The 19,938-nt window shown below is 39.9% G+C and overlaps 1 protein-coding gene across 3 annotated transcripts; it reads left to right on the forward strand.

The window, feature by feature from the left end:
• Positions 1 to 739: 739 nt before the first annotated feature.
• Positions 740 to 18,421, forward strand: trim66 (tripartite motif containing 66). Of its 3 annotated transcripts, none has more exons than XM_079662707.1 (18): positions 740 to 864; positions 3,776 to 3,992; positions 4,673 to 4,886; positions 6,249 to 6,378; positions 6,685 to 6,801; positions 6,966 to 7,080; positions 7,353 to 7,499; positions 8,810 to 8,927; positions 9,275 to 10,080; positions 12,129 to 12,335; positions 13,472 to 13,598; positions 13,718 to 13,799; positions 13,883 to 14,054; positions 14,566 to 15,428; positions 15,544 to 15,667; positions 15,759 to 15,833; positions 16,485 to 16,637; positions 16,764 to 18,421. In XM_079662707.1, exons 2-18 carry the CDS (start codon positions 3,984 to 3,986, stop codon positions 16,998 to 17,000), a joined length of 3,696 nt encoding a protein of 1,231 aa, XP_079518833.1. In that variant the 5' UTR covers positions 740 to 864; positions 3,776 to 3,983; the 3' UTR covers positions 17,001 to 18,421. The 3 variants fall into 3 exon arrangements, with proteins under 3 accessions (XP_079518833.1, XP_079518835.1, XP_079518834.1); XM_079662709.1 differs by lacking the exon at positions 740 to 864 and adding an exon at positions 885 to 1,425; XM_079662708.1 differs by lacking the exon at positions 740 to 864 and having other exon boundaries at positions 1,497 to 3,992.
• The last annotated feature ends 1,517 nt before the right edge of the window (positions 18,422 to 19,938 follow it).

A 19,938-nucleotide genomic window follows, 5' to 3' on the forward strand; every position in this document is an offset into this window, starting at 1 on the left:
TATTGCAATTAAGGGTGACATTTGATGTGAAATCACAGCGTTCTAGCAGGGACACTTACTCTACATCCATTTTGTTATCATACTGGGAAGGGCAGTTTATGAAACAACTATTTATGTCACATCTTTATGTATAAGGCTTTATTTTAATTTTGGGAAATCTTGATTTTACTCTACTGAATCTAACTAATGGTTTACATATTGAGAATATACAAAACAAACGTGCATCAGTGATTTAATACCATGAAGAGGACTATAACGCAGAATGAGTACTGTACTGTTGTTGTGTTTATTATTCCACTGCTATATTATGCCCATAATTAAGAAAATATTTTAATGTTTTTTTTATGAGAATATATTCACATGCTTGTACTTTCTACTTTAAATCAGCGATATTGTTTATTTTCATCCACCGAATGACTCTAGGCTAAGTATAAAATGAAAACTCAGTTATTTTATTTAAACCAGAGTAGATATACCATGTTCAGATTATTAGAAATATCTGACACTTTGTGAAATAAAAGTAATAAGTTCAATTGAAAGTAGTAAAATAACAAAATACATGTTCTTAATAACATTTCTCCTCTGCTTATAATATACTTTTCACATTTTGTTAAGCCTACTGTTATTTTGACTTGGATAAAATGTGATTATGATATGATGTGAATATTTCTTCTATCACGTTGCAACTGTGCTGTTACAATTGAAAGTGTCACACTACAGCTTTGAGAAACGTCAGAAGAATTGCGTGAGAACGAATATAACATCTCACGATTAACTGCGAGACTTGGTTGTCTCTAAACATTTGGCCGGTCTAAAGAGCGACATCCGATGGGGGGAGCGACACTCGGAGATGCACGGGTCAAGGTAACAACAAATAAAACAAACACACTCGAGATTAAGACAGACACACACTGCAGGCAGCACACCTAACGTGAGTGACAGGACGACAGAAGTTAGCAGCAGACAGTCTCATCCTCGCACGCGCTCACACTGATGTTTACCTGACAGGATGCTTGGCAAGAGCAGCGCACTTCGCATTTCACTTCGCATTTGTACACAGAAGCAGTTTCTGGAGGCTCGGTTACAACAAACTATCGATGTGCTGACTTTGTGTTTGCGAGGTCGGTGTCCTTTTGTTTTGGTGTGGTGCTCCATGATGCCATGATGAGGGCGTAATCTCATGCGCACTTTCTAAAAAATAAAATGCCGCTCAGTGCTGCTGCTGGAGGTGATGATGCGAATGCAGAGGCAGGCTGAGGATGTGGGGGCAGACCTTCATACAGTCTATGGTGCAGATGCTCTACAGTTTGACTGGCAGGCTTGTTGACGCGTTAGTAAAGTGCTGTCAGACACTTTCATGAGCAGATGGAACAGCCGCACGTGCCATAAGGAAAACCCTAAACTCCCACCGCTGTGTACCGTAAGGTATACATCACCAAATTATGGTGGCATACTTTTTCTTATCGGTAGGATTTTCATGACTTCATTGTAACGTTCAAACAGGGATGTGTTGTTTTACATTGATTTTTACATACTCTATAGTTGCAACAAATAAGAATTATGTAGGTTGTTTTTTATGTTTATTGAGAAGTTAAAGCTCCTGTTTGATTTCACAGCGGAATTAAAGTACATCATGTAAACCTCTTCCAACTTAATATTCATTAGAACACATTTACTTGACTTCACTAAGACACTAGCATACATTATGGCACCTGGCCATAACAAGGATTTTAGACATACTGTATACAATGTGTATAGTTTAGTTTAGTATAATGTTTTAGTCTACCCCAAAAATGCTACTGAGTGCTCTCTGTTTTAACAGAGATTAGCAAGGGGCTACACAATATTGTTTTCCTGAATATTGCACATTGTTGTCTAGATTACAAATTTCAATAACTTGTTTTTTTTAAACTATTTTGATAAACAATTTAGCATGTACAGTAACTTATACATTCAACATTTAACCTAAAGCTGTATTAATCAATATATATTTTTATAATGAATAATTATTAATGAATTACATGACTACATTTCATTTGAAAGGGACAGAACAACAGATATATGTCCCATTTCTACAATAATGTTAACTATTTGTTCAGCATAATCAGATATTCTATCTGTGGTGTCCAAGTTGTTGTGTCAACCACCAACTTTTGCTTCTAAGTCAATAACTTTACACAGACATAATATGTTAGAGCTTTCGTTCCATCGAACCCCAGGTGGTCAAACATGTATTGAAGGCATTTGAAAATAAATATTAAGGTTTTTTTTTAAGGGAGTTTTTAAACAAGAGATAACTTTATGCATAACGATGAGGTGTCACAGCAAAGAGAAAGTACAAATGTGAAGCGCATGACACACTTATTGTTGACAAGATCAACTATACAAGGTGTGTATACAGTATGCTTGTACAAAGAGTTTATATACAGTAACTCAAGAAGGGTTTATCAAAAATATTGAAATAGTTTGGGTATTTTTGATATTCAGTTGTGATTTCTTAAGAATCTATTTGCATTTTATGTGGAGTTTTCTCCTTCTGGTGGATTTCTTTGAAGAACAGAGAGAAAGTTATATGAAGACAGAAATAGTTGAATGGAATATAGCTCAAGAGTGGTTGTAGATAATCCTGCTTTCTTTGTGATCTCATCTCTCCAGTGTTAATAAAGGTTACATAGGTGGTGCTTTCAAGGGAGAGATCACTGTGCAGGTTTCTATTATTGTGACATCTCTTGAGATAGCGTGCGTATCTAGTCCCAGCTTCACTTAGCAGGGCGGCCAGGAGGTTTCAGTTTTAAAGATGAATGCTCTGAAGGTTCAGTGAAAGCCACAGCTACTCGGAGAAGGCTATGAAGCTGTGTCAAAGAAAGGCAGGGTGTACGACGACTGACTAATTGTGTTTCAAATTGGGTCTTTGAGCACACAATGGGGAATGGGATTTTTATGAGCTCCCCACTGAAACACCCAAGGATGAGAAAGTTGTCAGATTTGTAGGTCAGGCTGCAGGGGCTGTTGTTAGGCAGACTAGCTCACAGTTTTACATATCACAGCGGTTTTATAATGGGCTAAACTTGATGAAGAGTGTTTGTTTGAAATTTCAAATGCATTTACCGTAATTAGCATTCTGTTTCTCTCATATTGCCATGTTTCTTTTGCAGATGCATTGAGTATTATCCCTTTGTTGTCAAATAGTCTTCACTCATTGTCTACAGTTGGCTGCTTTTCTTTCTTCTTAGTGTGTGCTTCATTTTCTCTGACATGCTGAGTTAAAATCTTAATTGATTTCACAGTGTTAGAGGTAATTGCAGAAGTGTACCCTAGTCCCATCTGGAGCTTATCAGAGCCTGACCCGGTTTCTGTGTGCTACGTTATTGCGTAGCTGCAGCTCCACTGGGACCTGCCCCCTCCTCGTGCTGATTAAGGGAAGAAGGCCACAGCCGTCCCGTTCTAGCCCAGTGCGACATATCCCGTCCCAACCTGAGCCTAACATCGCCTTATCCTGCTTCACACTGCCTGCTCCAGAGAACTAAAAGTTGCTTATTGTACACTTTACCCCTCCTTGTCTCACTGTAGGTCATTTGTTCTTCCTTCCAGTTTTGGAAAAAGCTTCCGGGTATATTTTGCCCTACAAAAAAATAATTATCTTATCTCCCTAATTCCCAATTATTATGCACAGGCTTATTTAAGAAAACGGATTAGATTTTCTCCCTTTTTTTGGTGGCTGCACCAGCAATCGGGGGGATGGATTTGAATGTGACACTCCTGTCCTCCGCTGCAGTGAGGGGGTCCTACACTTGGATGAACTGGGGGAGGAGAGAGCACAGTGCGGCTGTCATGTAAGCCGTCTCCTCTGGGGCCGCCTCTCGGTGCGCGCTGCTTCCTGCCTCAGGTAGAAGCCTCAGTGTTTCTGCTGTTGAGGCGTCAGGCTGATCGCTCTACTCTCCCTGCAGCTGAGAAATCAACGGATCCACTCTTAAAGCACTAAAATGGAGAAGGTAAGGTTTGTTTCTGCATTTTTTTCTATCTGGATTTTGACACAGATATAGATGTTTATTTTTGTGTTGCAGTTTCTAAATGTTCACTGTTGATCTTGAGATTGAAGCCCCTTAGGGCATTTTGGGCCTTTCTGTGCAGATTTGGCATGCTTCCTATGTTTATGTTGCTCTATCCGCCTAACAGATAGGTCAGATGTTAGGAATACCTGGAAGAGAATACAGGTTTTTAAAACTGGATTAAGTCCCAAGGCTGCTCTTAAATTAGTAGGAAGGGTCATCTGCAGAGAATGAATTTCCCCACAGGGATCAATGAGGTATTATTAAGGTAAAAATAGCTGCACTGTGCATCATCTTACTGGGTTTCTGTAGAAAGCTGCCATACTATTTTATTTAACAGATTCTTCAATACATCATAATGTTTAAATGCTGAGGTTTGGAAAATTAAATCAGTGTTTAACTGATTTTGCCTGACACAAATGATGCTGTAACTGTTGATCCTCTTCTTCTGACACTTTCTGAGGCATTTGCAAGCTTGAGAACAGATGACAACTCTTTGAAGTGTGATTTAGCACAAAGTGGCAACACAAATGTTTCTGACATATGCAACCTTGTCTTTCTATCACATGTGCCTCTTTGTGTGGCACAGACACTGTACATGTTTGAATGTGTGTGTGTTTCAGAGCTGCTCAGAGTGCTCAGTGCCGACTCTTGCACACAGCCTGTGTACACTCTGCAACAAGTGGTTGTGTTACCAGTGCACAGATGTGCATCAGCATCAGAGAGCCCCCACCACTTCCCAGTACACAGACATGCACCAGCAGCATAGGCCCGGTGCCCCCCCGTGCTCTGACCTGCACCAAAGAGGCTCCAGCTCCCTGCCTCCGACTGGACAAGGCAAGATATTTTCCATATTTGAACAATTTATCTCCTCCATATCCCGCCCAGTATGACAGATTATCAATAGGGCTCTATGTCAACACAAAGCTTGTTTTTGCTTCTTTGTTTTCCCTCTGGGGCTTTGTTTGTTTGTTAATCATGTCTCAGTAGGAACCATGGTGATGAATAATGCATGAGAGTGATGATGGTTGATAAAAGTTCCTGGAGATCTCTGCGTTTTATTAAAACCTCTCTTCAACACGTGGCCCGGATTCTAAGCTGCCTGCATGATTTTATTTTTGCTAATATTAGTGTTGCTATTTAAAGACCCTCAAGTATGGCTGGCAGCTTTGTTGCCAGCTGCTTTTGCAAGTGTATGTCGCTCAAGTTGTCAAACGATAAAGACTAAGTTCTGGACTTTATTGTGATGTGGGGATGTTACTGTTTGATTTGTGTACTTGTGAGAAAGAGCCGTGTGAGCGCGCTGACAGACAGGATGTGGTCAGTGAGATAACGTTGATGCACACAGGGTGATACTCAGCTCTTCACCACATGGAGGTGTGATAATGTGCAGGCAGGGGGGTTGGATGAGGTGAGGTGATCAGCGTAGAGCAGCAGGGCGAGTGTTCATTAGCCATATCCATCTATTGTTAGATAGATGTTCTGCACCTTCTACAGTGACCTATTTAGAAATGTGTGAGAGATACTTCTGAGGTGTGCATTAGTATGTGCAGTTGGTACATCAAAGGCATTGGACAGCATTGAAAATTGTTTCACTTACATATCATACATCTTTATCAAAGTCTCATTACAACCTCAACTTGCAACCTATTTCCTGCACTTGTATTTTTGTATTAACTTGCAGAGTTAGTTCTAATGATGCATGCCAATATAACTCATCACAGTTTAGTTGTTAGCCCCCTGTCCCACTTGTAGCACCATTGTAAATAGTCACAGACTGCTTATACTTTGAAAAGCTACATGAATGTAAAGACAAGAAGTGTATTGAGAGACTAACCGATTTCTTATTGTGATCGTTTGAAAAAATATGCAACTAAAACTTTATTATATACAATAATTATATTTATATACATTCCCAACAATGCATCCCAACATTCTCTGCATGATCTAATGATAAAAAACACATTTTCTAATTCTTTCAATTAGCCAAACCACACCCAAAAACTTACTGATTTTATTTCACTAGACATTGTGATAATATACATTTGATAACTTTTAACTTATTAAACTAGTTAATGTTTGTCTTTGTCCCGAGCGTCCTCCTCTGGCTGTTTGTGTGTTTTGCTTGCTGTCTGTTGCTAATGCTCACTCCTCTCTCCTCCCTCCCTCCCTCCCTCCCTCCCTCCGTCTGTCTTTTAGGCCCAGGGTCGTATCCTTGTTCCCTCCTCATGTGCCACTCTCACAGACAGGAGCCCTTGGAGCTGTTTTGTGAGTCATGTGACCTTCTGTGCTGTAGCAGCTGTCACCTGTCCTCCCACAAAAACCACAGGTCAGTCCTCAGACACAAAACACAAGGGCACTGCAGAGAAGGGCTAACCGCAGGTTAAAAACTTCCCCGCGCAACTTCAACTGCCGTGTCACTTTCATCGTCTGTATCTGCATACACTACCCTTGGCTCACCTAATACATATTAAGTATTCAGACGCTTTAGTTTTCTGTGATGTTACAGTACTGTATCTGCCTTTTGAGGTCACCTGAATAATGTCTTGTCCCCAAGGGAAACCATTGTGTTCTTCCTGCCCAGAGAATACATTAGTTGTGTTTCTGTGTGGTTGATGCTGTGATCTGTGTTCAGGGTGGTGCAGATCGGGAAGGCCCTCCAGGACCAGCAGTGGTTGTTTGAAAGCCTGGTGGTGCAGGTGGATGAGAGGAGGTCTGTGGTGGAGAACAATGCTAAGCAGATAGAGGACAGGTTGGTTTGAACTCTACAATCAGCGTCCCATTTCTTAGCAACTTCTGCCACACATGCTCAATAATTTAACAGTGTGAAATATAACGATCTAATGCATAAATTACCATCTGCAATGCTGCTCTGTTCTGCTTTTGGGATTTATTTTCGCCTTTCTGTCTTTCCAGACTTCATGGAGTAAAGATTGCACACAGGAAGGCAGAGAACCAGATTAAAATGGCAAAGATGATAATGATGAACGAGCTTAACAAACGAGCCAACCTATTAATAGAGCAACTGGAGGTAATTACTTTCTTTTTCTTTCCTTCTCATCGTTCAGCCAGCCATGAATCTACATGCAAAGAATCAGTAACCGCCGTGATGTAATCAGTCCTGAAAGCAAGCAAACAAGAACCCATAATAATCTGTCAAAGCTACTTAAACTCACATCTCAGGAACTGCATCTGTCTAAAAGAAAAGAAGGGCCATTGATTTCCCCCACAGTCCAGTATTGACTCTCTGTGTAGTGTGTACCAGTAATTACTGGATGCTTTTTCATGCGTTTTTCTTCGCAGAAAATCTCCGAGGACTTCCAGCAGCGTCTGGAGGACCAGCTGCAGGGGGCAATAGAGATATGTGGCCAGCTGGACCATGTTCAGAAGTTCATCACCTGGGCTACGACCCACCACTGCAGAGGCCCGGTGCTCTTCAGCAGGGCTCTGGTGCGTTGACAGGGCAAGCAGCAGACGGTCACTGTCCTATGTCCATATGGTCCTATGAGGAAGGAATACTTCATCTCAATTGCTTCTTTTTCATTTCTAAATGTTATAGATGTAAAGTTTACAAGGCACTACTCAGCTAGCGAGAACAGCTGTAAAATGTCCCCTGGGTTTCTAGACCCAGGGGAAACTTTTTTTTAAAGTTGCATCTGCTGAGACTTGAAAAACCACAAATAAAATAATGAAAAAGCAGGTTTTATGAACTTATGTAACATTGAGACATGCAGGGAGGGTTTAGCCAAATACTTTCAAGTCAGGACATCTTGGTCTTAATTTGGACTTTTTTTTGTAAGTTTCATGTAATATTTGTTACTTAATAGAAGAGTATTCCAAATAAACCTCATACTCTAATAGTTCAAAGGGGATGCTTTTTTTTAAACTTTAGTAATCTTAAACTTAGTGTGGGATTCGATCTCCAGCAGCTTTCCTTTCAGCAGTATAGAGAGGCGAAGTCCCTCCCCTTCCGGGGGACCTCCATTGGACCTTATTTCGGAAAAATCATGTATTGAAGTCAATGGAGAGAGAAAGATTATCTTTCGATCCCGTTTGAATTGTGCCACGAATTACACATATGATGTTTGTCAATTTAAAAGATAATTTTGCAAGTCAAAAAAATTAAAATGTGTCGTAAAACAATGAAGTACCACATTTTTTTGTGTGAACCGCTCAATTAACTACATCTCTGGTCTCGCACACGTCACCAAGATGGCCGCCACGTTGGTACATTTCACCTCTTTCTTTCAGAATGAGGCGAAAAGTATTAAAAGAGGTGAAAATCACTACAAGTCTGGGCATGTTGAGAGCTGTACATACACACAAGGCGAGTTTGTTGGTTCCGTAAGAGCCAGCATGCGGGACCGGCCTTACAAGGTTTCAGTGAGTAACACGAGTGTAATGTGTAACGTTAATGACATCTCTTATGCAACTCTGAGATTTGTAGTCTTTCTAGTTGCATAATTTTCATAGTCTTATATTTCAACAGTTTTATGACAAAGTGTGACTTTTTTGACTTGGAAATTATCTTTTAAATTGACAAACATCATATGTGTAATTCGTGGCACAATTCAAACGGGATCGAAAGATAATCTTTCTCTCTCCATTGACTTCAATACATAATTTTTCCGAAACAAGGTCCCATGGGGCGGAAGTAGAAGGGCGGGACTTCGCCTCTCTATATGGAAGTTTATGACACTCCCTTTACTTTTCACTCTGTAAAGCAGCTGGGTTTATAAAACACAATATTATTTTTTCAGATTTCTCTCCAGATGCAGCAACTTCTTGACTCGTCACTCCACTCAGACTCTGGGAGTCCTGTTAAGATAAAATTCAACTGGGATGCTAGTTACTGGACTAAGCAGATTTCCTCATTAGGTAAAAGGAATGTTATTAAAGCTAAATGGTTATATTTAGCTGTTGTATTACTGTTAAACTTAATATAATAAATCATCTATATGAGAATATCTTATTTTTTAGGATTAAGTGAATTTGCATAAGGTTTTTGAAAAATGCAAGCAAATGTGTTCATTTTTTTGAATTTGTTTTCAATGTAACTATATCTGTTATATCTTTTAAAAAAAAGTGTACATAGTTACCATCGTAATTCTCATAGTTGGAACAAATTATTTTCTGTTTCAATGTTTAAAAAGTGTGTTATTAATCATGTAATAATTGCATGATGTATTACATTCAAAAACAGAGTTTTTAATGTTGCTCTGCAGGCCAGCTGACTGTTGAAGGGGGAAACTGCACGTATCCTCAGGGCTTAGCCTGCTCCAGTATTCTCCGGCCTCAGCCCATCCCCTGCCTGTCTCTGCCGTCCGTGTGTCACAGAGGACGAGAGCCGGGCTGCGGTTACCAGAGCTGCTGCGAGCCCCAAATATGTTGCCTGCATGGCGTTCCCTCTCAGCCTGATATGTCCAGCCTGGAAAAAAGCCATCTGGAAGCCACGCTTTATAGATCCAGCTGTGTTCAGCCTGCTCTTATCTCTGCCTCCTTGCACCAGAGCCAGCAACTCCAGAAGTGCTGGGACCGAGAGAGTGTCTCACATTGTCCTCCTGCATCTTCACCTGTCCGGATCACAGGACCTATCAACTGCAGTCGAGGATCTACATCCCAGCCACAAGCTGTCGCCTCACAGCTCCAGTCTCAAACAAAATCTTATCTCTACCGCCAGCACCAGAGAGATGTTCTTCTAGACAGCCAGACTCAGCCGAGTGCAGAGCGCAGTGGGCCAGGCCAACGTCAGAGGAACCTGTCTACCAGCACTCTGCAGCAGGATCTCAGCCACACAGGCGTGGACAGAGGCCTGTTGACTGAAGAAGACTGGGAGGGGAGACGCAGAGTGGAGGAGGCTGGTGGACAAACGGCAGCAGTTGAGAGCAGAGAGCTGCTGGGTGTGGAGGTTCAGCAGGACAGGAGGGGGCAGAGTCCGGTCCAACAGCAGCTCCTTGGTCCTCCAGAGCTGAGGAGAGAGCTGCAGAGAAACAGACCAGCACTGAGACTCAGAGACCAAAGAGATGGCAGGGTGAGAGATAAAGTTAATAATAGACACCTACTGTACTTATACCGGATATTGCAATATCTTTGTTTGTTAAGCATAAACACAACATAATTCAAATGTTTAATACATTTGGCACAAACATGTACACTAAAACCAGTTAGCTTTGCTGGAAACTAAATCATTAGCTTTTGCTATTTCGAAAAAATTGAAATAGCAGTTTACATTTAGTCACGACACAAAGTCCATTTAATAGCTAAAGCTATCAATCATCAAACGATGCAAAATACATAAGGCAACCTTTATCAAAAACTTTGATATGCCAAAAACACAAATGACAGAGTAAATAAACAAATATATTTGTCATAGCTCAAATTAGCTGTCATGAAGGATAGGGGATAACTTTTCCGGAAAATGCAGCCGTTAAAACATTTTACATATCCACTTTTGCTTATTCGTTGTTCTTCTAAAATCACTTTTATATAGTTTTAGTGTTTGTAAAGCGACATAGTTGTGATCCTCATTTGTAAATCAGTCGTATTTGTTTGTGGTAAACATTAACACTACGATTATGTGTACCTTAGTCTTCGGATTTTTGTTTCACACGCTGTTCAGCAATGCTTTTACAGCCTCACACTAATTTGAAGCCAACTCCCAACCCATGACATGGTAAACCACACAACACTGTTTGTTCACACCTTTAAAAAACCACAATGTATCAGTCTCCCCGAGCAAGCGATCAAACATCTGTGTTTGATGCGAAATAGGTCAAACAAAAAGAACAAAGACAACAAAGTCTAATTTAAAAAAAGATTAACGTAGTGACACTTATGTCTAATCAAACGCCAGTGGTAAAATGATATACATATGGGAAGCTGTTATTATACATTTCTGCAATATCCAAGTTGAAGTGTTGAATTTGAGGCGGTAATCAGTTTTAATTAATATCTGTAAAAGACTGACACCAAAGGAGCGCTTTATTTTAATGCCAGAATGATCACTTCCCACAGTTGACAGCTAGCCTGAAAACAGATGGTGCAACAGAAATGTGCTCCTGCTTTTATGAAGGGAGGATGAAGGGTAAACAAAGAGAGGCTTTGACATTTAAAGCTGTGCTGTTCAAAGCAATGCCCAAAACCAGGAGAGCACTGTTCATCATAATCACACTTGATGCCAGAGGTTTGAGTAGCCATGTAATTACCCCCCCAAAAAACTCTCTAGGTGCATGTTTTCCAACACAAAGATGCATTATTTTTTCATTTTCAAGTCATACAACTTTAGAAAAGGACATAAAACCACTTGGGCACAGCCATTTATGTGCTTAACCTGTCATTAATGAGACGCTAAGGGAATAGAGGGAGCTGCCTGTTTGATTTCAGTTCTGTTTAGCACTCTAAGATAAATTCCTACACCCCTTCATCGTTCCAGAGAGAAGGATTATAGTCTATTCTCCCCCACAGTCTAACTCTGCAAACCTCTCCCAAGGGGCATGGATCAGGTAAGTGTTCTAATCGCATGATACTAAGCAGCACATGCCCGGTGTCAACCTGGCTTTATGATGGTTCACTAGCAAGAGAAAACAAAGAGGAAGGAGTGAGGTTTTTAAAAAAAAAAAACCCTAGTGTTTAATGATTTGTCAGCCCTCCTGCACGCTTGAGATGTTTGAAGAAGCTTTTACGGACATTTGCTTTAGTTAAATTGTAATAGAAGAAAAGGAAAGAGTGGTAGAAAGCTGGTTTTGTTTTAATAAAATGCCCCCACTGCACACCTGATAGTGAATTTACATATCATAATTGGTGTTGTAACCAAACCTTTCATTGCCTGTATAACTGTAATATATGCAGCTCTGCGCTTGTTAGTTGCTTAGAATTAGTCTGAGAATAAATAGGCGATTAATGATGTTTCATTCAGTGTCTGCTTGTGTGTGTGCTTGTGTGACACTCAGGGTTTTTTTTCACTGCACACATCCCACTCCTTTTCTCTCCTGTCTGTTGTTAAAGGCATAAACAGGGGTATCTGTGCATGTGATGCGGATTGGAAACCTGCTCAGTTTTGCCTGTTTGTGTTTTTGACAGAGCTCCACATCCCTGGAGGTGTCGCTGACAGCCCATGAGTGTGTATCTGATGTGCAGAGCAGCAGACTCAGCCCTTCTTTAGGGTGCACAAGGAGGGAAAGACGCTCCCAGAGCATCCCTGCAGAACTGGCAGCCCCGTCTACCAGCCCTCACTCTGAAAGGCCCACAGGATGCACTCACGGACTACAGGCAGGAACTGCAACTAAGGTAACCCTGCTGCAGAATACAAGCACACATGAGGAGGAAATGCAGCTCAGCCTTGATATAGAATAAAGGTGATCACTGATGTGGTTTGCCTTCTGTACGCGTAAGATCTGGCTTTGCAAAGGATTAGCAATAACAAGCTTTCTCTTGTCATAAACAGTTTCAATAAAACATTAAAATGCTACTCTGATTTAGGGGCCAAACTATTATTTTGCTGATTATCTTCTTTGACATTTAATTCATCTTTATGGAATGTCATGTTTTTCTTTTCTTTTTTTAAATGAGGTCCCAACACTTTCAAAAAATTCAGAGACTTCTCAAGAGCTTGTGTGAAGTGTGAGACAGAGATCAAGGATAACCCATGTTACAACATTGATACTTTCTCTAATGAGGACAAATAATTCACTTTGTACCCTGGCTTAAGGGTAGTCATATCTTAAAGGTGACCTATCATGCAAAATGCACTTTCGTACGTCTTTTATACATGAATATGTGTCCCCGGTGTTCCAGGGAACTCACCAAGTGTCAGAAAACACAACCCTCTCTATTTTCCTCCATACCCAAATCTCTTAAAAAGGGGCTGCAACGGATCTGATACAGACTGATCCAGATTTGAACACTTCTATGACGTCACAGAAGTGGCGCTACGGCTATTGGACCAACTCCACCAATCAGGAGGAGACAGCCACGGACATTGCCGTTCCAAGGCGCTGGAGACGCTGTAGTACATATGCCAGGCCTGTAGATGGTGCTGTTCTCACAGAATCAGCCCATGCAACAACATTGTTAAACTGAGCGAACTGAGGAATGGCTAAAATGCATGATCTGTTTGGTATTTTGAAAAATAAAAACTATAAATATGCCTTATATAGGTATGGTCCTACACCATATTATTCAAATATAGCATGATAGGTCCACTTTAAGCTACCGCTACCGCTTAAGATATGATCATCCAAACCCATGTTAGTTTAGAAATCCAGTTTTTCCAACCAATTTTGACAATATCACTATTTAAAATATCAAAACAATTCTGGAGCAAGTCTTTGTTTGGACAAATATGAGCATCATAATAAAAGAAACACATACTAATAAGGTTAAATATACTAATATGTTTTACATAATGTTTCTTTTGTTTTAAGTATGTCGGTATGGACCCCAGGCAGAGGAGAGCTTCAGATGGGGTGCTTTGTGTTGTGAAGGAAACCTCGCCTTACACAGCGCCCTCCAGAGGACACCGCTCTCCTCTATCCTATAAGACAGAGCCAGGTGCTGCTAAATACTACTTGCATAAATATTTAGCATACAATTATTTCTCATAATTATCATATCATAAAAATAAAGTGCAAAGTTTGTAAATACATGCTCATCACCCTTCTCTTTTCTAGATCATTCCTTTACATGTGTAAATGAAGAGATTGATTATGAGGCCAAAGAGAAAAGCAGGGCGACAAGAAACGACCAAAACAGGTGTGCTATAGTTGTCTAGTCAAACGCCTGTTATTATATTATAAAACCAAGGTTTTATTCAGTTCTTCTTTACTTGTCAACAGAGACGTTCAGAAGGACTCAGGAAAGCCCAGGGTCCCAGTGGTTTGCCTCGAGCGTCTCAAAATACTTGTGTCTCAACTCCCCCCACATGGACGACGGCAGAGCGACCCCTTACCTGCCAGCCGCACGGAGAAGAGTGAGACTCTGAGAAACTGGCAAGATGCAACACCTGAAGTATGTATTATTTAAATAAATACACTAGAATGTTTAAAGAAAGTAATGACATTTAAAATTAATTGTATTTATACGGTTTTCTTTAGGTGGTCATTGTGTTTTTATATGATAAACATTTGTTTTTCTTCAAATTCAAAGGACATCCTATGCCAAGTTATTTTAGATATTCAGCTTGTCATGTTCAGTCTCAATACTTTTTGAATACCAGCAGAAGTGGTCGAAAGTTAAGCAGTATTTCTTGTATGACCGTTTTTTGAGAACATTTAACTTAGGTTATGACTTCAGTAAGGTATCAAAAAATATTGCTTACCTTAATGTTTCGTACCTTTATATATGTTTGATATTGTTTTGGAACAATGGCTACTTATTCTCTAAGAAATAGAAATCACTAGAGATGAAGGTTAAAATTCTCTTGTTAGAGAATAATGTTTTTATTCTTCAAATCTATTTAACAAATTATGATTCAAGCATGTAAGACTTTTTCTCTTCTCTTCTGTGTTTGTAAAAATAGGGGATATCTGGAGGCTCTGAGACCACCAGGATCCCTCACTCCATTACATCATCACCATATGCACAGCGTAATCAGTCTACCACACACTTGACCACCAGTGAGTTTGACAGCCGAGGAAGAATCAGCTGTCGTAAGTCTGTTGACCCTAAATATATGCCACAGATATACTCTTCATTGGACCTGGACTCTGAATCTGATCCGAGATCAGCTTCAGAGGACGCAGTCATTTCCAGGGCTGATCCAGCCAAACAGCTAGACTCAGATGCAACACCGGATTCAAATGCAGAGTCTTCATCTGAGGCTGAACTTGAATATCTGGCTGAGGAGAAATCAGCAGGAGAGATTGGGCTCTGCGATGAGAATGATATCACTGGGGATTCAGAGCCAAGTTTTGAGTATGAGGCAGACCCAGAATCAGATCCAGCAGCAGGATCAGAGGAGGGCCAAGAGCTGGATGGGGATCCTGGAATAGAGTCAGACGTCCAGCCTGACTATGATCACAGTTCTCAGGCAGAGACTGACTCTGAGGCTGTGTCCGATCAGCCTGTAGACTCTCAGGGCTCGGTGGAGTCTGAGCTCGACGTAGAGTCTGAACCTGAGCTAACAACCGACGACCCCCAGCCGCTCCGCTCTGACCTGGAAGAGGACGCCCACGTTGGATCTGCCCAGAGGACACTTCTGATGGCAAACGCTGACGATCAGGGATGCTCTGAGGAAGTCCAGTCTGACCTCGACAATGCAGAGATGGAGAGCGAGGACTTCTGTGCTGTGTGTCTGATTGGAGGGGACCTGCTGTGCTGTGACCGCTGTCCAAAGGTTTTTCATCTGTCTTGCCACATCCCATCTCTACTAAGCTTCCCCTCGTAAGCTTCTTATAATTTAACCTGGAATTGATCCAGCACATTCAACATTATTTTCTCAGCTCTTCTTAAACCTTTTGTTTGAAGCACTTTCGTTAACCTTTCTTTTCCTGTTCAGAGGTGACTGGGTGTGCAGCCTCTGCAGGGACGTGGTAACGCCCGAGGTTGAGTATGACTGTGAGAATGAGAGAACATCTGGAGAACACACATCAGCACATGGACCGCCTGCATGTGACCAGAGAGTAGGTCATTTATTAAGTACTTGTAACAATGCTCTCTGATTGTGTTTGTCTTCATTCAGAATGATTTTCCTTTATGTTTGCTCAACTGTAGAAATGTGAGGGGCTGACCCTTCTGATCCTCAGTAACATCCTGAGCTCTCCCTTCCATGAGCCCGTCAGTCCACTTGTGAGTAATCACCCGTTTAATTACAGATCAGTTACAGAAAAGGCTAAATCATTTTAATAATCTCATTTATTTGTTATAACTCTCACAAGAACATAGCAGCATCATGAGGAGTTTTCCTGATTGTTTCGGCAAACATAAACACACTTTGCTGGTATATCTGTCACACAATCGCATTGAGTGTTTCCTTGAGGCCTGACAAACTCATGAATGTATCTGCTTCCCCATTAAACATTTGCAAAGCTGATTTTCAAAACATTAAATGTTTGCTTGAATGTGCATTCTTGTATCCTGAGTGATCCAAACAGTGGGATCCCACTCATACAAACATTGCACAATAGCACTGCTAGTGGTTGATAACTCCAGGGTACCTTTAATATTGATAGCTACGGTTCAGGGTAGTTAAAAAGAAACTGCAGTTAATGAAAGACACTATCAGGCCAATGGTTCATATCTGCATTGCCATTATGTCAGCATATTGAATTCTTTGGAGGAACTAGGATACCTGGTTTGGATCTACAAATATATGGTGTCCCATTTGTTATAGCATATACATAATGCAATCTATGGAGCATTTATTTGATACATTTTGAAGGCAGGGAACTAAAGTGTCTGTGATTGAAAACAGTCTCAAATGTCTGCTTTTTCATGCAGGCTCGTCATTACTACCAGATCATCAAGAGGCCCATGGACCTGTCTGTGATCAGAGCCAAACTCAACAAGAGGAATACTCGTCATTATAACTCACCAGAACAGTTTGTTGCTGATGTCTATCTCATGTTCCACAACTGTGCAAAGTTCAATTATGTAAGTTGAAATGGATGTCCTATATGTATTTACTCACTTTACAGTTTGTCTTAATGATAAACATCATGAGTCAGTACTTAACAAGCACTGATTGGAGTGTTATAGCTTTTCTCTCTCTGACCACAGCCTGACTCTGAGGTGGCCCAAGCAGGCCGCAGCCTTGAGGCGTTCTTCACTTCCAAGCTGAAAGACGTTTACCCGGACCGAGTTTTCGTCGTGGCCGAGGCAGACTCTGACAGTGATGAGTACGATGAGGCCTACAGGACGGCAGAGAGCGGATTCCCCTGGCCAGAGCGGAGAGAGCAGTGCCACAGGAAGAGAAAGAGGAGACACTCTCTCAAGTCCAGGAGACAAAACCTCTGACCAGAGGGGCACGAAATGCAACCATGGACACAAATAAGCTGTATATCTGGGTAATTGTACTGTTTTTTTATTAACTAGTCTGTGGGGCCGTGACAGTGTCTGTAATCGATTTGTGGTTAGCTATAATATCACAGTGCTGTCATTGGATGGCAGCAAGATATACTGGAACAATACTTCAACTATAATGCTAAAGGTGGAGCAATTATTATCCCTGCAGACTTTAACTATTGCTATTGAATTATGTTGTGTCTGCAATTATAGTTTGAACCTCAGCAAAATGTAACATTGTTTCCAACAAAGAAAATAGAAAGAAATAAGACCAATCGGAGCAGTAGAGAGGTTACAAACTGATTAAAAACCGCTTCAGTTACATGCTATATGCTACACATTAGAGTTTGATGGCTTGCTTCTGCAAACGCTAAGATGATGCTGTAACACTTTACTATAGTATTATATTTTGGCTGTTCATGATTTACTTCTGCTGCGCTAAACATATAATTTATGATTCACTTTCAGACCTCCTAAAATCACATAACTGATGTTATATACTATATTTTACAAGGAGGGTGAGGATTATTGTGGATGTTTTTTATCTCACTTTGCGTGCTTATTATTTCTTTTTTTTCTAAGTGAGCATAGCTTTGATTATACACGGCACTTTGAACCTTTGCTACTGTATGGGTAAATACTTATTTTATTTTACTATATTTGTCATTTTAATGACTTAATGGTTGCAGGCAATTATCATAGGTTGGATTATTAATATAATGATGCATCTCAGTAGCTTTTCAAAAAGGCAGCAATGAATATTGTAGGCTTTGTCTTTTTGACCAGAGTGATGCAGAATGCGAGCGATTAATGGCACTATAACCAGTGTTAGAACTCGTGTAAGTTCATGTTGTTAGAGGATTTAACATCCGGATGAAACAACCCAAGACATTTACATTTTTTTCTTAATGAAATTAAGTTTTTGTATTCATTATGTAAGCGTTATGTTCTGATGTGTTTCAGCAAAAATGTTGTTCTTCTTTATTATCTAAATATCTCAGGCTTAGTCAGAGAGTCAGGCATTCATATTATTCAGTATTAATGGTTTGTAGATCCACACTGTTGAGAGAAAATACATTTTATAATACACACTGTTGTAGAGCATTTCCTGTTTTTAAATAATGTTTACTTGCTTCCTGCAGTTACATTTCAGTTGAATTTAAGATGAATGACTGCACAAATTATTGTCTGTACACTCCTTGGTCATTGTCAGGGAGTATGAAAAGAAGTAATACAGTATACGGTATGTAGTGTTACTTCTTTAAATGAATACATGTAGTACTATTTCCTATTATATAAGAGTTAATGTCACTGTTATCAAATGTCTTTCTTCCTTTTTTACTGTAACAGTCAACTATAAATGCAACATATATTATTATCAATAAAATAAATTCAAAGAATTCAAGTGAAAATATATTTGATTATCATTTTCCTTTCTGCTATTGTAAATCATTATATGTTTCAGGAGAAAAAAAATGGAAGAAACAGTTTTATCATTTACAGCACCACATAAACTGTAAATATGTATATTTTGTATACAACCAGAACTCAGGATTGCAGCCATTTGAAGTTGGACCTAAAGGTTTGGCAAGAGATTTTTTCAGCTTCTTTCCCAAATATCCACAGAAGCAATATCATGCAAATGGTTTAGGATTACCCTTTATTTGCTTTGGGAGGAGACGCATCTCCAGTAGTTCAAAAATATGACATTTTCCTGCAGATCATAAATTCATTTCAGCACCATTTGTTTATAAACTTATATTAAGGTCTTTAAATTTGGATTAGATTTTTCCATTACTCAAAAGAGTCCAAGCAGGTTTAGGATTGTGAATAAAACTCATATCTTCCATCTTCTAATCTAATTTAACTGTGTCTTCTCTGATTAATCTTACTGATGATGATGATTGAAGTATCCAGAGCCAATATCGCTCTCTGAGAAAGAGTAGAGAGATAATAAATCCAGTGTGTTTGTTTTGGATGATAAAACGGTTTCTGAGCGAAAGCACCAGAGGCCCCACTGGAATTTGTTATTGTAGAAAGCTGCAGAGGATGATTGTGCAGATTTTGTAGCAATCATTCCAACATGGCAAAAAAAAGCATTTATATGCTCTTATTGTCAAATGCAACTTTTCATTTTAAAATGAGCAATACCATTTTTATGAAACAGAGGCAAATAAACAATTTAAGACAATTCTGAGCACAGAAGAATATACAGAATGAGTTATAAAGTAGGCCAAACGCCCTCACTAAAATAAAGTAATGCTTACATCATTATATGTCATATACGTGTTGGGTCTGTTACAGTGTCATTATGATTTAACATAGTTTGTTTGAGTTGACTTGTTTACCACAAACAAGATGAAACCACAAGCTAAAAAAATGTGTTCAGAAAAGTCCTCATTGCTTCTAAAATAATAATTGACAAATATTAAAAATAATAATAATAATACAGAGGTTTTAGCCTTAGTTTTAAACCTGCTATGACAATGCACTATACAAGAGTCAAAGCCCAAACATTACCCACAGAAATAAAAGAGAGTTCATTTCTTTCAAAAGTAGAATTATGAGGTCATATACAGTGCCTTTTTGTAAATACCACTGAAGGCACTGAACTACACATTATGTCACTGAGATATGTACATGTACTTCCAAAGCAGACCGTATAGCTGTAAGAAAGTTAGAAGTGCTGGAGGTGAGAGGGGGACATTTGGGGACTTTTTTGCTCAAAAATATGGCCTTCAAGGCTTTCCCATCAGGCCGTTGTTTATGACCCTGACCTGTAACCATCCGTCAACCTGCCATGATTGGCAGAGCTCTGGTGGGGATGCAACCAGCCTGAGGGGTGGCACCTCCTTGAAGACTTCTCTCAGGGCATACAAATCTAATTATG

Source organism: Notothenia rossii (assembly GCF_949606895.1).
Source record: "Notothenia rossii genome assembly, chromosome: 2".
Classification (NCBI taxonomy): domain Eukaryota; kingdom Metazoa; phylum Chordata; class Actinopteri; order Perciformes; family Nototheniidae; genus Notothenia; species Notothenia rossii.